We start from the raw sequence: 12554 nt of genomic DNA, 5'->3' as shown, positions 1-12554 counted from the left end.
ATTTGTTCATTCTTTGTCAGAGGCATTTATGTCCACCATTGGTTGCATTTGTTTTTATTGTCTTAAAGCCTTAAGCTATTGTTTGACATACACAATTCTTTTATTAATTGTAGAATGTCAGAGCAGAAAGAGACTTTCAAGATCACCTTATCCAGCTATAAAAGACATCACTGGGTCAGTTAACAGAACTGGAAAACTGTTGGTAGATTAAAGTATTGTCAATAATCAACTTCCTGAAGTTGATGGTGCTATGGGCACATAGGAGAGTATCCTTATTCTTAGAAAAACACAGTGAAGGGCGCCTGGGTGGCTCAGTTGGTTAAGCGACTGCCTTCGGCTCAGGTCATGATCCTGGAGTCCCAGGATCGAGTCCCACATCAGGCTTCCAGCTCGGCAGGGAGTCTGCTTCTCCCTCTAACCCTCTACCCTCTCATGCTCTCTCTCACTCTCTCTCAAATAAATAAATAAAATCTTAAAAAAAAAACCACAATGAAGTATTTAGGAATAAAGATGCTATGATGGTGTATTTACTTCCAAATGGTTCGGGGAAAGAAAAATGTGTGTGTGTGAGAGAGAGAGAGAGAGGGAAAGAGAACGAGCTCGCTCGCTTGCATATGGAGAGAAAGAGTGAGCACAGGTGAGCATAAGAGTCAATTACAAACCAAATGGGGCACAACAGTAACATCAGGTAGATCTGGCAAAGGGTATATTAATCTTCTTTATACTATTCTTATGTTTCCTCTTAAGTGTGAAATTCTCTCCACTTAAACAGTTTTAAAAAATCATCTCATCCAGCCCTCTTAGGAAAAGCGTTCGGTCTTTGTGACCCAGAAGTTAAGTAACTTTCCCAGTCACCCTGAGAGTTAGAGACAAAACTTCTTCTACTCCTGTGGACTGTGTTATGCTGTGCTGCCACCTTCTAGTAAACTGTCATCGAGCTCCAGCCAGATGCAGGGGCCAGTAATCCTGACTTGTGGTTGCATAGGACGCAGCCAAGCTTGCACATTAATGATGGAGCTTTGGGTTGCTTTTTAAAATATTTTTTTCCATTACCTGGTCAGCCTTACAACCTCCAGCCCCTCTGTTACCTGGACCTCTTGTTACTAGATAGGCCGCCCATTGTAATGAGACATGCCTATATTTGCATTTTAACACTCAGTGGTTTGTTTTTCTCTTTCCTGATAGCTACGGCTTCTTGGGACACATTTCTCATGCTGTGGAATTGCAAGCCACAAGCCAGGGCTTTCAGATATGTGGGTCACAAGGATGTTGTAACCAGCGTGCAGTTTTCCCCACTTGGAAACTTGTTGGCATCTGCTTCACGGGACAGAACTGTTAGACTCTGGATTCCTGATAAGTAAGAGAAACAAAGAAATACCTGATATGCTCTGGATATAGGAATGTGAAAGAAAATGAGCCTGGCTGTTCCTTCTGTACTTCTCGGGAATGCCTGAACTCCTGGTTACCTGCACTGCCCTTAGTCCGAGTCACGTGCAAGACGTGTTGCCCTTGTCATGAAGTTAGCAAACTATTTCATACCCTTTTTTCCTCATCTTTAACTCATAATTATCTCTTCTATTTGAAACCTATTTCTAACCATGGAAATATGCTTAAGGGTTTTTTTTTTTTTTTTTTTGGCAGCGGGATGGTTATCAATCCCTTTATAAATCTATTGTAAACTTCAGATTGTCTCCCCAGAGAGATACACATCGACATGTATAACTGAAATTTTATAATTTATTAACCTACTATCGCCCATCTGTGGATCTTTTGGGGGCCTTTGGATGTCTATTAATCCCTGAGCCAGAACTATTCTTTGGTGCATATCATTCATTATTGGGCTCCGGAGTTTTGTGGCTAAAGAAAGTTTCTGACAAATGCATAAATCATTGCATTCCTATCCTGTTGTAACAAATCTCTCTATAAGAGGCTTTTTAAATCCTAGCTGATAGCTTATCTATTTTAAGCAATTATTGAGCCATGATTTTTTAAAAAGCTTTTGAACTCTTTTTTTTTGAACTCTTAATTATGTGTTTTCAAACACACATGAAAACAGAATGAATAGCACAACGACTTCTCCCCCATACTCCACCACCTCCAGCAGCTATCTTTATAGCAGTTATCAGTGGCTCCGTCCATGCCCTTCCTCTTTTTTTTTTTAAGCTAGAGTATTTTTAGAACAACTCCCACACATCATATCATTTCCCCCCACAAATACCTCAGAGAATAGGAATTTGAGCATTTGCCTTGGCTCTATTGTGGCAGAACTTGATTCGTGGTACGTGACTGAACAGTCCCAGGCACCCCCACCTGTGGCACCTGTGGTCGTTCACAGGGCATTTTCCTGCCAGGAGGCACTTCTGTTTTCTGCCAGCACCCAAGGGAAACTCCAGGCTGAGAAATCCGAACATCACCCTGATGGTGGTGAACACTACTGAAGAGAAGCGACGTGTTCTCACGACACTCTGGGTGGCAACGTTCAGGGGAGCTGCGAGGGAGGGAGACTGGTTTGGGGTCCAAAAGGGAAAGTGTTCCCTAAAATCCTTAACTTTGAGGATTTAGGGCTAGTGGTTCTACTGTCTTCAGCACAACAAGCTTCCGTCTGCCCTTACTAATTCAAGGAACTCTCAGGGACTAAACTATATACAAGGGTAGAAACGCTAAAAGCACACAGTCATTAATTTGTATGGGCTAATCTAAGTGCCACAGTTAGGCCTGAGTAGATGTCTCTGGTTCCTCTTTCTAAATCGTAGCATCATGGGGCCAGGGCAATCGTGGGTCATAGCAGTGGGATGGAGACTGATATATCAGTTATTGCTGCATAACCATCCTCAAAATTTAACTTAATACAGTAACTGTCATTTCCCATGATTCTGTGGGTTATCTGGATGGTTCTTCTGCCCCATTTGATGTTGGCTGTTACTCAGCTTCACTAAGCTGGCAGGCCCAGCACCTCACTCACGCCTGCGGCCTGGTGCTGGCTGTTGGCCGGGGCACCTGGTCCTCCGTTTGCCCTCTCTGCACCCGGATAAGGACTTCCTTGTCCTGGCAGCTGGGTTCTAGGACAGTAAAAATGAAAGCTGCTAGTCCTTTGAAGGGCTAGGTCTGACACTTCTAGTGGCACTTCTGCCTCATTCTGTGGGTCAAAGTAAGTCACAACCAGCCCAGATTCAGAGGGAGGAGAAATCGGTAGATTCCCCCTCGTGTGGGGAGGAGCGGCATGTGCGTATAGGGATGAGAGGGAGTAGGCGGCCGTACTCGCCAACACCACACCTGGTGACTGGCAGGCTAGGGCAGAATAGTAGGAACAAGCATGGAAGCAGTTCCGGCCCGGAGTTCATCACAGTGGGCAGTCAAGAGAATGTGGGCACAAAGGGGACGTAAATATGTGTGGGCAGAGAGCCAATGTCAAGGCGAGGTGAGGAGCTACATAGCAGTTAAGCCACAGCACAGCAAGCCCAAGGCGCTGCTATTGTGGTTTCTTACGTCTTCCTGTTGAGACCGGGTCCAGGGGTGACACCAGAGTATAGCCGAGAGGCGGGCCCTTTAGAAAGAAGTCCAGCCGGATAGCCTGCTGGAGTGTGGAGTATAGACCTAAAGAGCAGGGCAGATTCCGGTGATTCAGACCGTCTCCTGGCTTCCTGCTCATAGCAGATGCCAGTCTTGTCTTTGTTTTCTCTAGGCTATACTCCTAACTGCCACTCATGGGAACTTTCCCTTGAAACTTCACTGGACTAGACCCTGAATGCTCCTTCCTATTTTTTAAAAAAAATATCAATTTTAGGTTTTGCATGGTATAATATCATGTATCAGGTGATGGAAATTTTTGACAAAGTCACTTTTACCTTCTACAGACCACTGGAGGGATAAGCCGGGATGGATCTAAGAACCTTAAGTAGTGACTCTTCCCAGTGGAATTCAACAAAATGTATTGAGCTATTTTTATATGCCTGATATTGTGCTAGATGCTAGTCTTATAGGGATGAACAAATCATCATTCCTGTCCTAAAAAAAAAAAAAACAAAAAACTCACGGCTTAATAGAAGAGAAACAGGTCTATTTTTTTTTTTTAAGTACTGTATAATGTAATAAGCAAAATAGATGTAGCAGATAGGGAGCAATTAAGCCTGCTTGGGTTGGTCAAGGGGGGTTGGGGTGGAGGAAGTAATCTAGGCTAATCTAACAAAGACAGAGGTGTGTTTGAAGCTCGGGGACTGTTCTGAGTCCAAAGTTCAGTGTAACGGCAGGATGCCTTGCTGAAGAGCTTGGGCATTGTACCTTTTCTTGGAGGCAGCCAGTGACACATTTATGCTGAGATTCACATGCTTAGAATGACACTTTTAGGGAGGTAGCAAGCACAGTATGTAGGTGACTGGAGGGGGATAAAAGATTAGAGCAGGGAGACCAGTTAAGACGCTTTTGCGATAATCTCGGTGAAGGATATGGAGGGTGTATCTACCTTAATGTGAGCATAGCTGGGATAGAAAGAAGAGGTGTTGAAAGGATATTTGGGAAGTGATAGCAATATCACTATCACTGAATCTGTTTTTTGACCTACTGAATGTGGGAAGAGAAGGGGAACATTTGAGTATCACTTCTCACTCTGCACATTCTGTTGCCCGATGTTTTTCAAACAGTTATATATAAATACGACTTTCTGAATGGAAAGACACTTTCTGAAGTGTCTTGGGAACTTTGGAATGCTGACACAAAGTACTACTTTCCAAATGCTACCTTCGAACTCCAGTGCTCTCTGCTAGCCTGCCCGTAACTATTTTAACTTTTTTTTTTTTTCTGGTGCTTCTCCTTAAATGCCACACATTATTTTCTCCATCTTTTCTTTTCCTGTTCTATTTTTCTCACCCTAGTCAAGAAAAAGAAGCAGCATCTGAAATTTCAAAGTGTTGAGAACTGGAGTATGTTATTACCATGTGTCCTTTGTTTTGCTTAGGAGTATAAGATTGGGCCTGGCCTAAGATATACCCCGAGGGTCTCAGTTCTCATTGCTGGTGGGTGAAAACACAAGTGGAAACAGGAAAGTCAGCTCACCTAGAGCTACGTTCTGTAGAGGGGAAAATGGAATAAGGGCCTCTCTTCCCTCCCAACCTAGACTGCTGGTCCACACAAGTTCCACATGGCCCCAGTTTGAAAACACTTCCTTGGAGCTCTTCATTTCATCTGTCTTAGCTTTTCTAGGTTGCAGGTTCTTTAAACTATTTATTGCTCTTTCTAGGGGAACAACAGGAACTTAAAATTCATGGTCAAGATTTGTTCAAAATATTCTCTAGCTTCCAATTAAAACAAAAACAGCAAGTGCATTTCTGGGTGGGACCACTAGGATCTTTCCTGTTAAGTATCAGTTATGACTTTAATTAATAAAACCAGCTTTAAAGAGTGTTGATGAAGAAACTTTTCATACTTTTGTTAATTTTTTATAGGTGTTAAACTGTTTTATATGTTTCAAAGTCTGTATGCTGATTACATATTGACTATAGTGAAACCCAGTGTTATAAATATTTAACTGTTTATTTCCAGGAGAGGGAAATCCTCTGAATTTAAAGCTCATACAGCTCCAGTTCGAAGTGTAGACTTTTCAGCTGATGGCCAGTTTCTAGCTACAGCCTCTGAAGACAAATCCATCAAAGTATGGAACATGTATCGCCAGCGTTTCTTATACTCCTTGTACCGACATACACACTGGGTACGCTGTGCCAAGTAAGTGTGAAGTTTTGTTGTAAGAGTTCCACATTTTTTCCTGCTGTAGTCCATGTTGACCGCCCCCGCCCTACCCCCAGAAAAGGGGATGAGGACAAACTCATTCATTCGTTCATTCAGCAAATATTTATTGTGTACCTGCTGTGTGCTGGGAAGAATAGGAAACAAAACCGTCAGAACCCCTCGCTGTCAGGAAGCTTACATTCTAGAAAGGGGAGAGAGACAATAAACAGGTAGGAAAATGGATTGGAAGGGGTGGGGGCTGCAGTGTTAAACAGAGACTGCCTCACAGAGAGGGTGGCCTTTGAGCTGAGACCTAACAGGGGGAGGGGCAAGGCTTGAATATATTTGGGAAAGGAATGTCCTGGATAGTGGAAACCAGTACAGAAGCGCTGGGTTGTGAGCCTGGAGGCTGTCGAGGACCAGCGAGAAGGCTGGTGTGGAGCAGAGTGTGGGGAAGGAACAGGAGAGGCGCCGAGGGAGGTTGCAGCCAGGTCGGGGACAGCTGACGTGCACGCTGAGTGGGGTGAGGTGCCTCTGGAGTGTGTTCCTCTCTCTGACCACCATTTTAGTGGGATTGCTCGGACTGCTGTGTGGAGAATAGACTGTCAAGCTCAGAGCAGAGGCAGGGGGCGTTAGGAGGTTGTGTGTAGTAGTTCACATCCCGGCTTGGACCGGGGTGGTGGCAGTGGAGATTTCGAGGAGTGGTTGGATTCTAGATGTAGCTTGGAGGTGCACCCAACACCGCTTGCTGTCACGTGGGCTGTGACAGAGAGAGGAACTGAGAATGACCCCACAGTCATCTGGGACGAGTGCTACTGTAGGCGTCCCTTTCTGTTCTTAAGACACACTGCTGAAGTACTTAAAATATTTCCCCAACTGCCCTGGGAGGATAGGGTTCTTGTTTTATTTTCCCAGTTTTGCAGATAAGGGAACTGAGTTTCAGAGTTAAAGTTAGAACTCGTCTAGTTGAAAGTGATAGAAACCCAAAGAAATTCTTTTTCTCCTCTCAAGGTGGTTAATTGGCTGATGTTTGGTGACCTTGGAGTGAAGAAGGGGGACACTAGGACCAGGGCCTCCAGTGCCCACAGTGTCTCTCTGGGCCTCCCTCCACACCGCCTCTATTCTCTCAAACACCCTGCTGCTGAGGTCATTGCCAGCTGTGGGCAGAAGTCCTCACAGCTCTGACTGGACAGGAAAAGCGTGTCCTACCGCCAGTTAGAAAAATGCCGGGGGCAGCTCTCAGCCTGGCTCCTGTGCCCATCCCTTCTCCGGGCAGCGAGACCCTGTGGTTGTGTCAGGTCAGCCAGGCCCCTGACTGAGACCAGTTACTCGGGCCAGCTGGGGGGTGAGAGTACATACCAACCATGCGTTCTGGTGGTGGACAGGGGGATGCTAGTCCCCTTTCAGAAGAAGGGAACTAGCATCGTCATGGGCACTAGGGGAAGATCTGGGAAGCCTGCAGCCAGCCGACTTTGTGCATGCTGGATGAAGCAACATGCTGGGCAACCCCAGCCAGGATGTGGTGGAGGGGGAGGGGGAGGGGGAGCCCAGCTCTGTCTGTCTCGCCTTACAGCCCACGCGCCTGTTATCATGCTCTCAGTGGGACATTATTGGTCAGGTGTTGATTATAATCTAGGGTAATGAGTCTAAGGAAAATAAAAAAGATAGACAGCAGGTCATACTTTTAGTTAAATTTTTTTTTCTTCTTCTAAAGTTCTCAGCTACTTTTGGCTTTGGCCGTCTCAGTCTTATTTAATATGCCACAGAGCTGTGTGGTCAAGAACATGGGCCTGGGACCTAAATATATAGGCTAAAATTCCAGCCCCATCACTTACTGGCTGCGTGACCTTTTGGAAAGTTATCTAACTTCTCAGTGCCTTCATTTTCTTACCTGTAAAATTAGGATAATAATAACCTGCTGCACAGGTTGTCATGGTATTTAAATGAATAAATATACGTGGAACATTTAGAATCATGCCTCCCACAGAGTAATCACTAGATAAATCTTAGCCATCCTTCTTCTCATCATCATTGGACATCACCATCTTGTTTCATTTTTAAAGATATTGTGGAGCTTGAGTTGATAGTTTTTTCCCACCTAAGGAGATGACATGTGTGGTGGTCCCAAGAGGCTGGTCAAATCATTTGTATTTATTTATTAAATGATGTTGTGAACAGAGCTCTGTCGTCCAGCAGATCAGACCCGGAGAACAGACAGAGGCACAGGAGATTAGGCCGGGTACTGGGAGTCATTATTCAGCTCCCACTAGGACTGACTCTGGGTAAGTTTGGCAAAGACACTGGTTTCTGTTACCTTCATCAGGGAGCTCATCAGAAGCAAAAACATTGAATGATAGCCGTTATTTATCTAGTGTGTCCTACGTGTCTCTGTTTCCTTCCTAAAATCATTTAAGGTGGTTTATAATAACTGTAACACAATTGGAGGGAATGAAGAGACAATTCTATCTAGAACCATGTAACCTCGGTTAGTATAAATCTGGCAGGTTTAACCTGAGTTTCCTGCAGCCAAGGTATTAATGGGATGACGGTGGCTGACGTATTTTCATGTTCTAACAACAAAAAGGAATCCTATCAAGTTGTTCACATAAGACAAAATTTTTCCTGTAGTAAATTCTAGGAGGTATTTTATTTCCTGCCCTTGTACTGAATCATCTATGTATAATATACATGCAAAGGAAAAGGTATTGCTAGTGTAAGACAGAAGAACTTATGGAATGTTGAAAAGGTCGCCAGTAATGTAAAGTTTTGGTCTTCAGAATATTCCTTTAATGAGCATAGCCCTGCTATGTACCACGTATCCGTGCTGCGTGTTAGGTAGGTAGAGATGAAAACCACAGTCTGAGCCTCAAGGAGCTTTTATATTTTATAGTTCAATGGAAAAAAATGGATACAAAATAATTATAAACTAATGTGTCCTATGGGAAAATGATGCACAAGGCGATAAGGGAGTGTGCAGTGGGGCACTGAACTAGACCTGCATGAGGAAAAGCCAAGGAAGACATATCGGGCCCAGCACCCAGGGACAGGCAGGAGAACAGGCAGCGTGCGTCTTGTCAGATGGGGAGGGGTGGCAAGCCGTTCACAGCGGGAATCAGCGGGAGTAGGCACTATGGCCTGGGAAACCGTTTTGTGCTCTGGGAACATGAATTATTCAACTGTTGCCAGGCACAGGAAGTAAAGTGGGATGCGAGGTGGAGCGGGGAGGGAGGGGGGAAGGCTCAGCATCATGGATGTCATGAAAAGACTTAGGATTTCATCCTCCAGGTGACACGGAGACACCGGAGGGCTTGGAATGGGGAAGAAGCATGATCATTCCCGAGCTCTCTACTAATTGGTCTTACATCCCACAGCATGACTGCTTTAGAGGGTTGGCGTGAGCTAGGCTAAGACTCCTATGCCTCCCTGTGCCACATCATTACCCTTGGGCAAGTTAGTCTACGGCTCTCAGCCTCAGTGGGAGGTGAGGGTAATGAGGCTTCTCCAATGGACTGTGGTGAGGATGAGAGACTGTTCAGAACTGAGTGATGCCAGAAGCCTGCCATTCCTCCGTCTGGGCAGCATCAGTTAGGGAGAAACTTAGGAATTGGGGACGAGCCCCTAAAACTGTTCTCCCCCACCAGCCAGAGAGGAGGAGTCGGTGGAAGCCTGCTCTTCTGTCTGCCTCGCACCTGTTCTGTTTTCTGGTGACAGTGCCCAAGCTCTCCCTGAGGAACTCGCGCTCCCCCACGGCCCCCTTATGTTATGTGTCTGCCGGCACGGCCTGATCCCCAGTCCCAGCAGAGGGCATTGCGCTCAGGCTTGCCATCTGGAACAGGGCCCCTCCTGCCTACCGGAGTTAGTGAGTCTCGTTAGAACGGCAGGCCTTTCCCTTGGGATTTCTGTGTTAGGCTTATTTCCTTTTTCTTCCATCCTTCCTTCCTTCCTTCCTTCTTCCTTTCTTTCAAGTTCATTTACTTATTTTAGTAATCTCTACACCCCACGTGGGGCTTGACCTCATGACCCTGAGATCAAGAGTCACATACTGTTCTGAGGGAGCCAGCCAAGAGCCCCTTAGGCTTATCTAAACCTGTGGCTGCTGAGGGACACCATGGGCAAAGAGCTGACCTGACAGTGGTGCTGACTCGGGCAGCAGAGCTGTGAGCCGGAGAAAGGAAGAATTGCTCTCTAATTACATGGTGTGGTTTCTGGATGCAGTCATACCCGGTTTTATTAACATGGGTTTGTGTGCATGTATGTGTGTTTAAGAAATGGGCCTTAAAAATTCTCACTTTTTTTTTGAAAGGCACTTTCTATAAGATGTGATTGTGGAACAGTGTTTTGGAGAAGTGGGAGATATTGCTGAATCCAGTGATATGCACTCAAGACACCTAAGTGTTCCTCTCTACAGACTTGCCTTCATTCCCCACCCCTCCCCCCACCCCCCACTGCTCTCCTGCCTCCACGGAGACCTTGTGAAATGCAGATCTGGTCCTCCTGCTCCTCAGGTTAAAAACCACCCGGCGTGTCTGCTCTGCCTTCCTATTACAGCCTTGTCTCTTGTCCCTGTCACCATCCCCTTCTTGCAGCTATAGAGTCCTGTGTGCGATGTTCTGTTATGTCCTGTGCCTTTTCCACATGCTGCCGGCCCTGCCTGGAAGGCCCCGTGAATGCACCCTCCCTCACAGTCCTGCTCCATCTCTCCCTCCAGGAAATGTTTCTGACTCTCCCAGGCCCAGCTTATCGTAAGTCCTCTATGCCACTGCATGGTCCTGTTTACGAGGTCTGTCTGCTTCGGCCTCTCTTCCCTGTCAGACTTTGAATTACAAGTATTTTATTTTATTTTTTTTTATTTTTTTAAAGATTTTATTTATTTATTTATTTGAGAGAGAGAGAATGAGAGAGAGCGAGCACATGAGAGGGGGAGGGTCAGAGGGAGAAGCAGACTCCCTGCCGAGCAGGGAGCCCCATGCGGGACTCGATCCCGGGACTCCAGGATCATGACCTGAGCCGAAGGCAGTCGCTTAACCAACTGAGCCACCCAGGCGCCCACAAGTATTTTATTCATATTGTATTCTCTTGACAGGCACTATTCTAAATTCTGTAGATACCATAGAAAGCAAAACAAAATTCCCAGTCTTGTAGAGTTCCTGCTACCAAGGGAAGTAGACAATAAAAAAAATATGTTAGTGCTATGTGCTCTGCAGAAAAATACTGTAGCGTAACAAGATAGAGAGTGCTGGGGTTGGAAGGTGCTCTTTTACATATGGCTCAGGAAAGGCATTTCTGCTCAGGCGACTTTGACTGAAGGGAGGGAGCCAGTGAGTCAGGTACCAGGGGCGAGTGTTGGAGATGGAGTCATATACAGCGTGAGAAGCACTGCAGTGTTAGTATGGGGTGGGGAAGGCTCAGAGGAGTTGTGCAAAAATGTGGGTTGAATGAATCAGTGGGGGGTGGGCAGGTAGCTTAGGTGGGAGTTTTCATGGGCTTCTTCAAGGAAGAGTCATTTCTGTGGATTTTTAATATCAAATATAGAAGGACTGTACATGCAGGTTGTGATGGAGAATGTTTATGGGGCTTCACTATTTTTTTTTTTCCATTTTGGCCAATCCCTGTTCAGATTGATAATTTTGTACTGAGCTTACCTGGTCTTAATGGAATGCCTTTATCTTGCTGGTACCTTGTGGTTCCGAGGTAGATTTCTTTCTTTCTTTTTTTTTTTTAATCAGTTGTTTTCTAACTGTTTGGCATGAGTGATTCATGTGAAACTCTGCAGAGGACTCTCTGGAGGAATGTTCTTTGATAAATAATTTGGTTAAATCTAATGAATAAGGATCTCATCTTTTAGGCAACTTTCCATGTATATGCTCTACGGCATGCTTAGAGATTCTTTCTTATGCATTTATTATCATCTTTTTTCTTGGCTCGTGCTATTGTAGTTAGACAACAGGAGCACTGAGAGGGCCCAACTGACCCCTCGAGCCCAGCCTGTTCAGTGTTTGTGCAGCTTCCTGTGAGAACTTAGCCTTGCCAGGGTCAGCCCAGTCCAGAACTTTCTTCCAAAGGTCTGAAGGATCAGAAGTCCTATTTTCACTTTTTACTCAGAGGTGAGAACACTCTGAGGCACTGAGTCATGCTTTAATAAACTTAGGAGAGTCTGAAACACAAGGCAGATGCCAATTTACTTATTTACAATGACAATGCTAACTTTCAAAGGGACTAGAATATTTGCCTGCTTCGGTCAGGGCCTTCCTCCTTTGCTGACAAAGTCAGAATAAGGGCTTGATGGGTCCTGGAACTAAAGCAAGAACGTTTGTTGAAAAAAGTATCTTGATGAATAGTTTTCTCAGGTTCGTATCGTGTGATGGGCCATCTCTGCCACAGGCACACACCTGCCCAGGAAACTGCATGATCAGTGGTCAGGTCCTCCCTCACCCGGGCCAGGCAGGAGACATACTGACTACTCTTGCCTCCTGCTGTTGCTCAGCACCTCCTCTCAGGTGACATGGTGCCTTTCAGGTGCGGGGGGTACAATTGCACAGGTTAATTAGGTAGATTCTGCAGAGAGCCCGTGCAGGGTGGTTAAGAGCATGGGCTCACTGGCATGTGATCCTGTGAACATGATTCAATCTCTCTGGGCCTTGGTCTGTTCCCCTATAAAATGGGTATCAAGGGGTACCTTCCTCATAGAGTCTTTGTGAAAATTAAACAAGTGAATGAACATAAAATATCAAATGTCAGCTATCAACTGCCCTCATGTTCCAGTTTTTTCTCCTGTGGATTATCCTGGAGTCTCCATTAGGTTGTGCTCACAGTCACTTCATGCATTTGCACCCAGT

The 12554-nt window shown here is 45.4% G+C and overlaps 1 protein-coding gene across 10 annotated transcripts in view; it reads left to right on the top strand.

Annotated features, from left to right (window-relative positions):
* The window catches only part of POC1B (POC1 centriolar protein B), a 92164-nt gene that overhangs the window by 22299 nt on the left and 57311 nt on the right, over positions 1 to 12554 (top strand). For all 10 annotated transcript variants that reach the window (XR_004300956.1, XR_004300957.1, XR_004300959.1 and 7 more), the window contains 2 exons: positions 1186 to 1357; positions 5536 to 5715. Coding sequence is in view for 6 of the 10 variants with exons in the window: in XM_032416864.1 (XP_032272755.1) it covers positions 1186 to 1357; positions 5536 to 5715 (352 nt within the window). In the remaining 4 variants the exon portion in view is untranslated. The remainder of the gene's footprint in view (positions 1 to 1185; positions 1358 to 5535; positions 5716 to 12554) is intronic.

This window comes from Phoca vitulina, unplaced genomic scaffold, assembly GCF_004348235.1.
Source record: "Phoca vitulina isolate PV1807 unplaced genomic scaffold, GSC_HSeal_1.0 scaffold19, whole genome shotgun sequence".
Taxonomy (NCBI): domain Eukaryota; kingdom Metazoa; phylum Chordata; class Mammalia; order Carnivora; family Phocidae; genus Phoca; species Phoca vitulina.
This window is presented reverse-complemented; position numbering and strand designations above follow the sequence as displayed.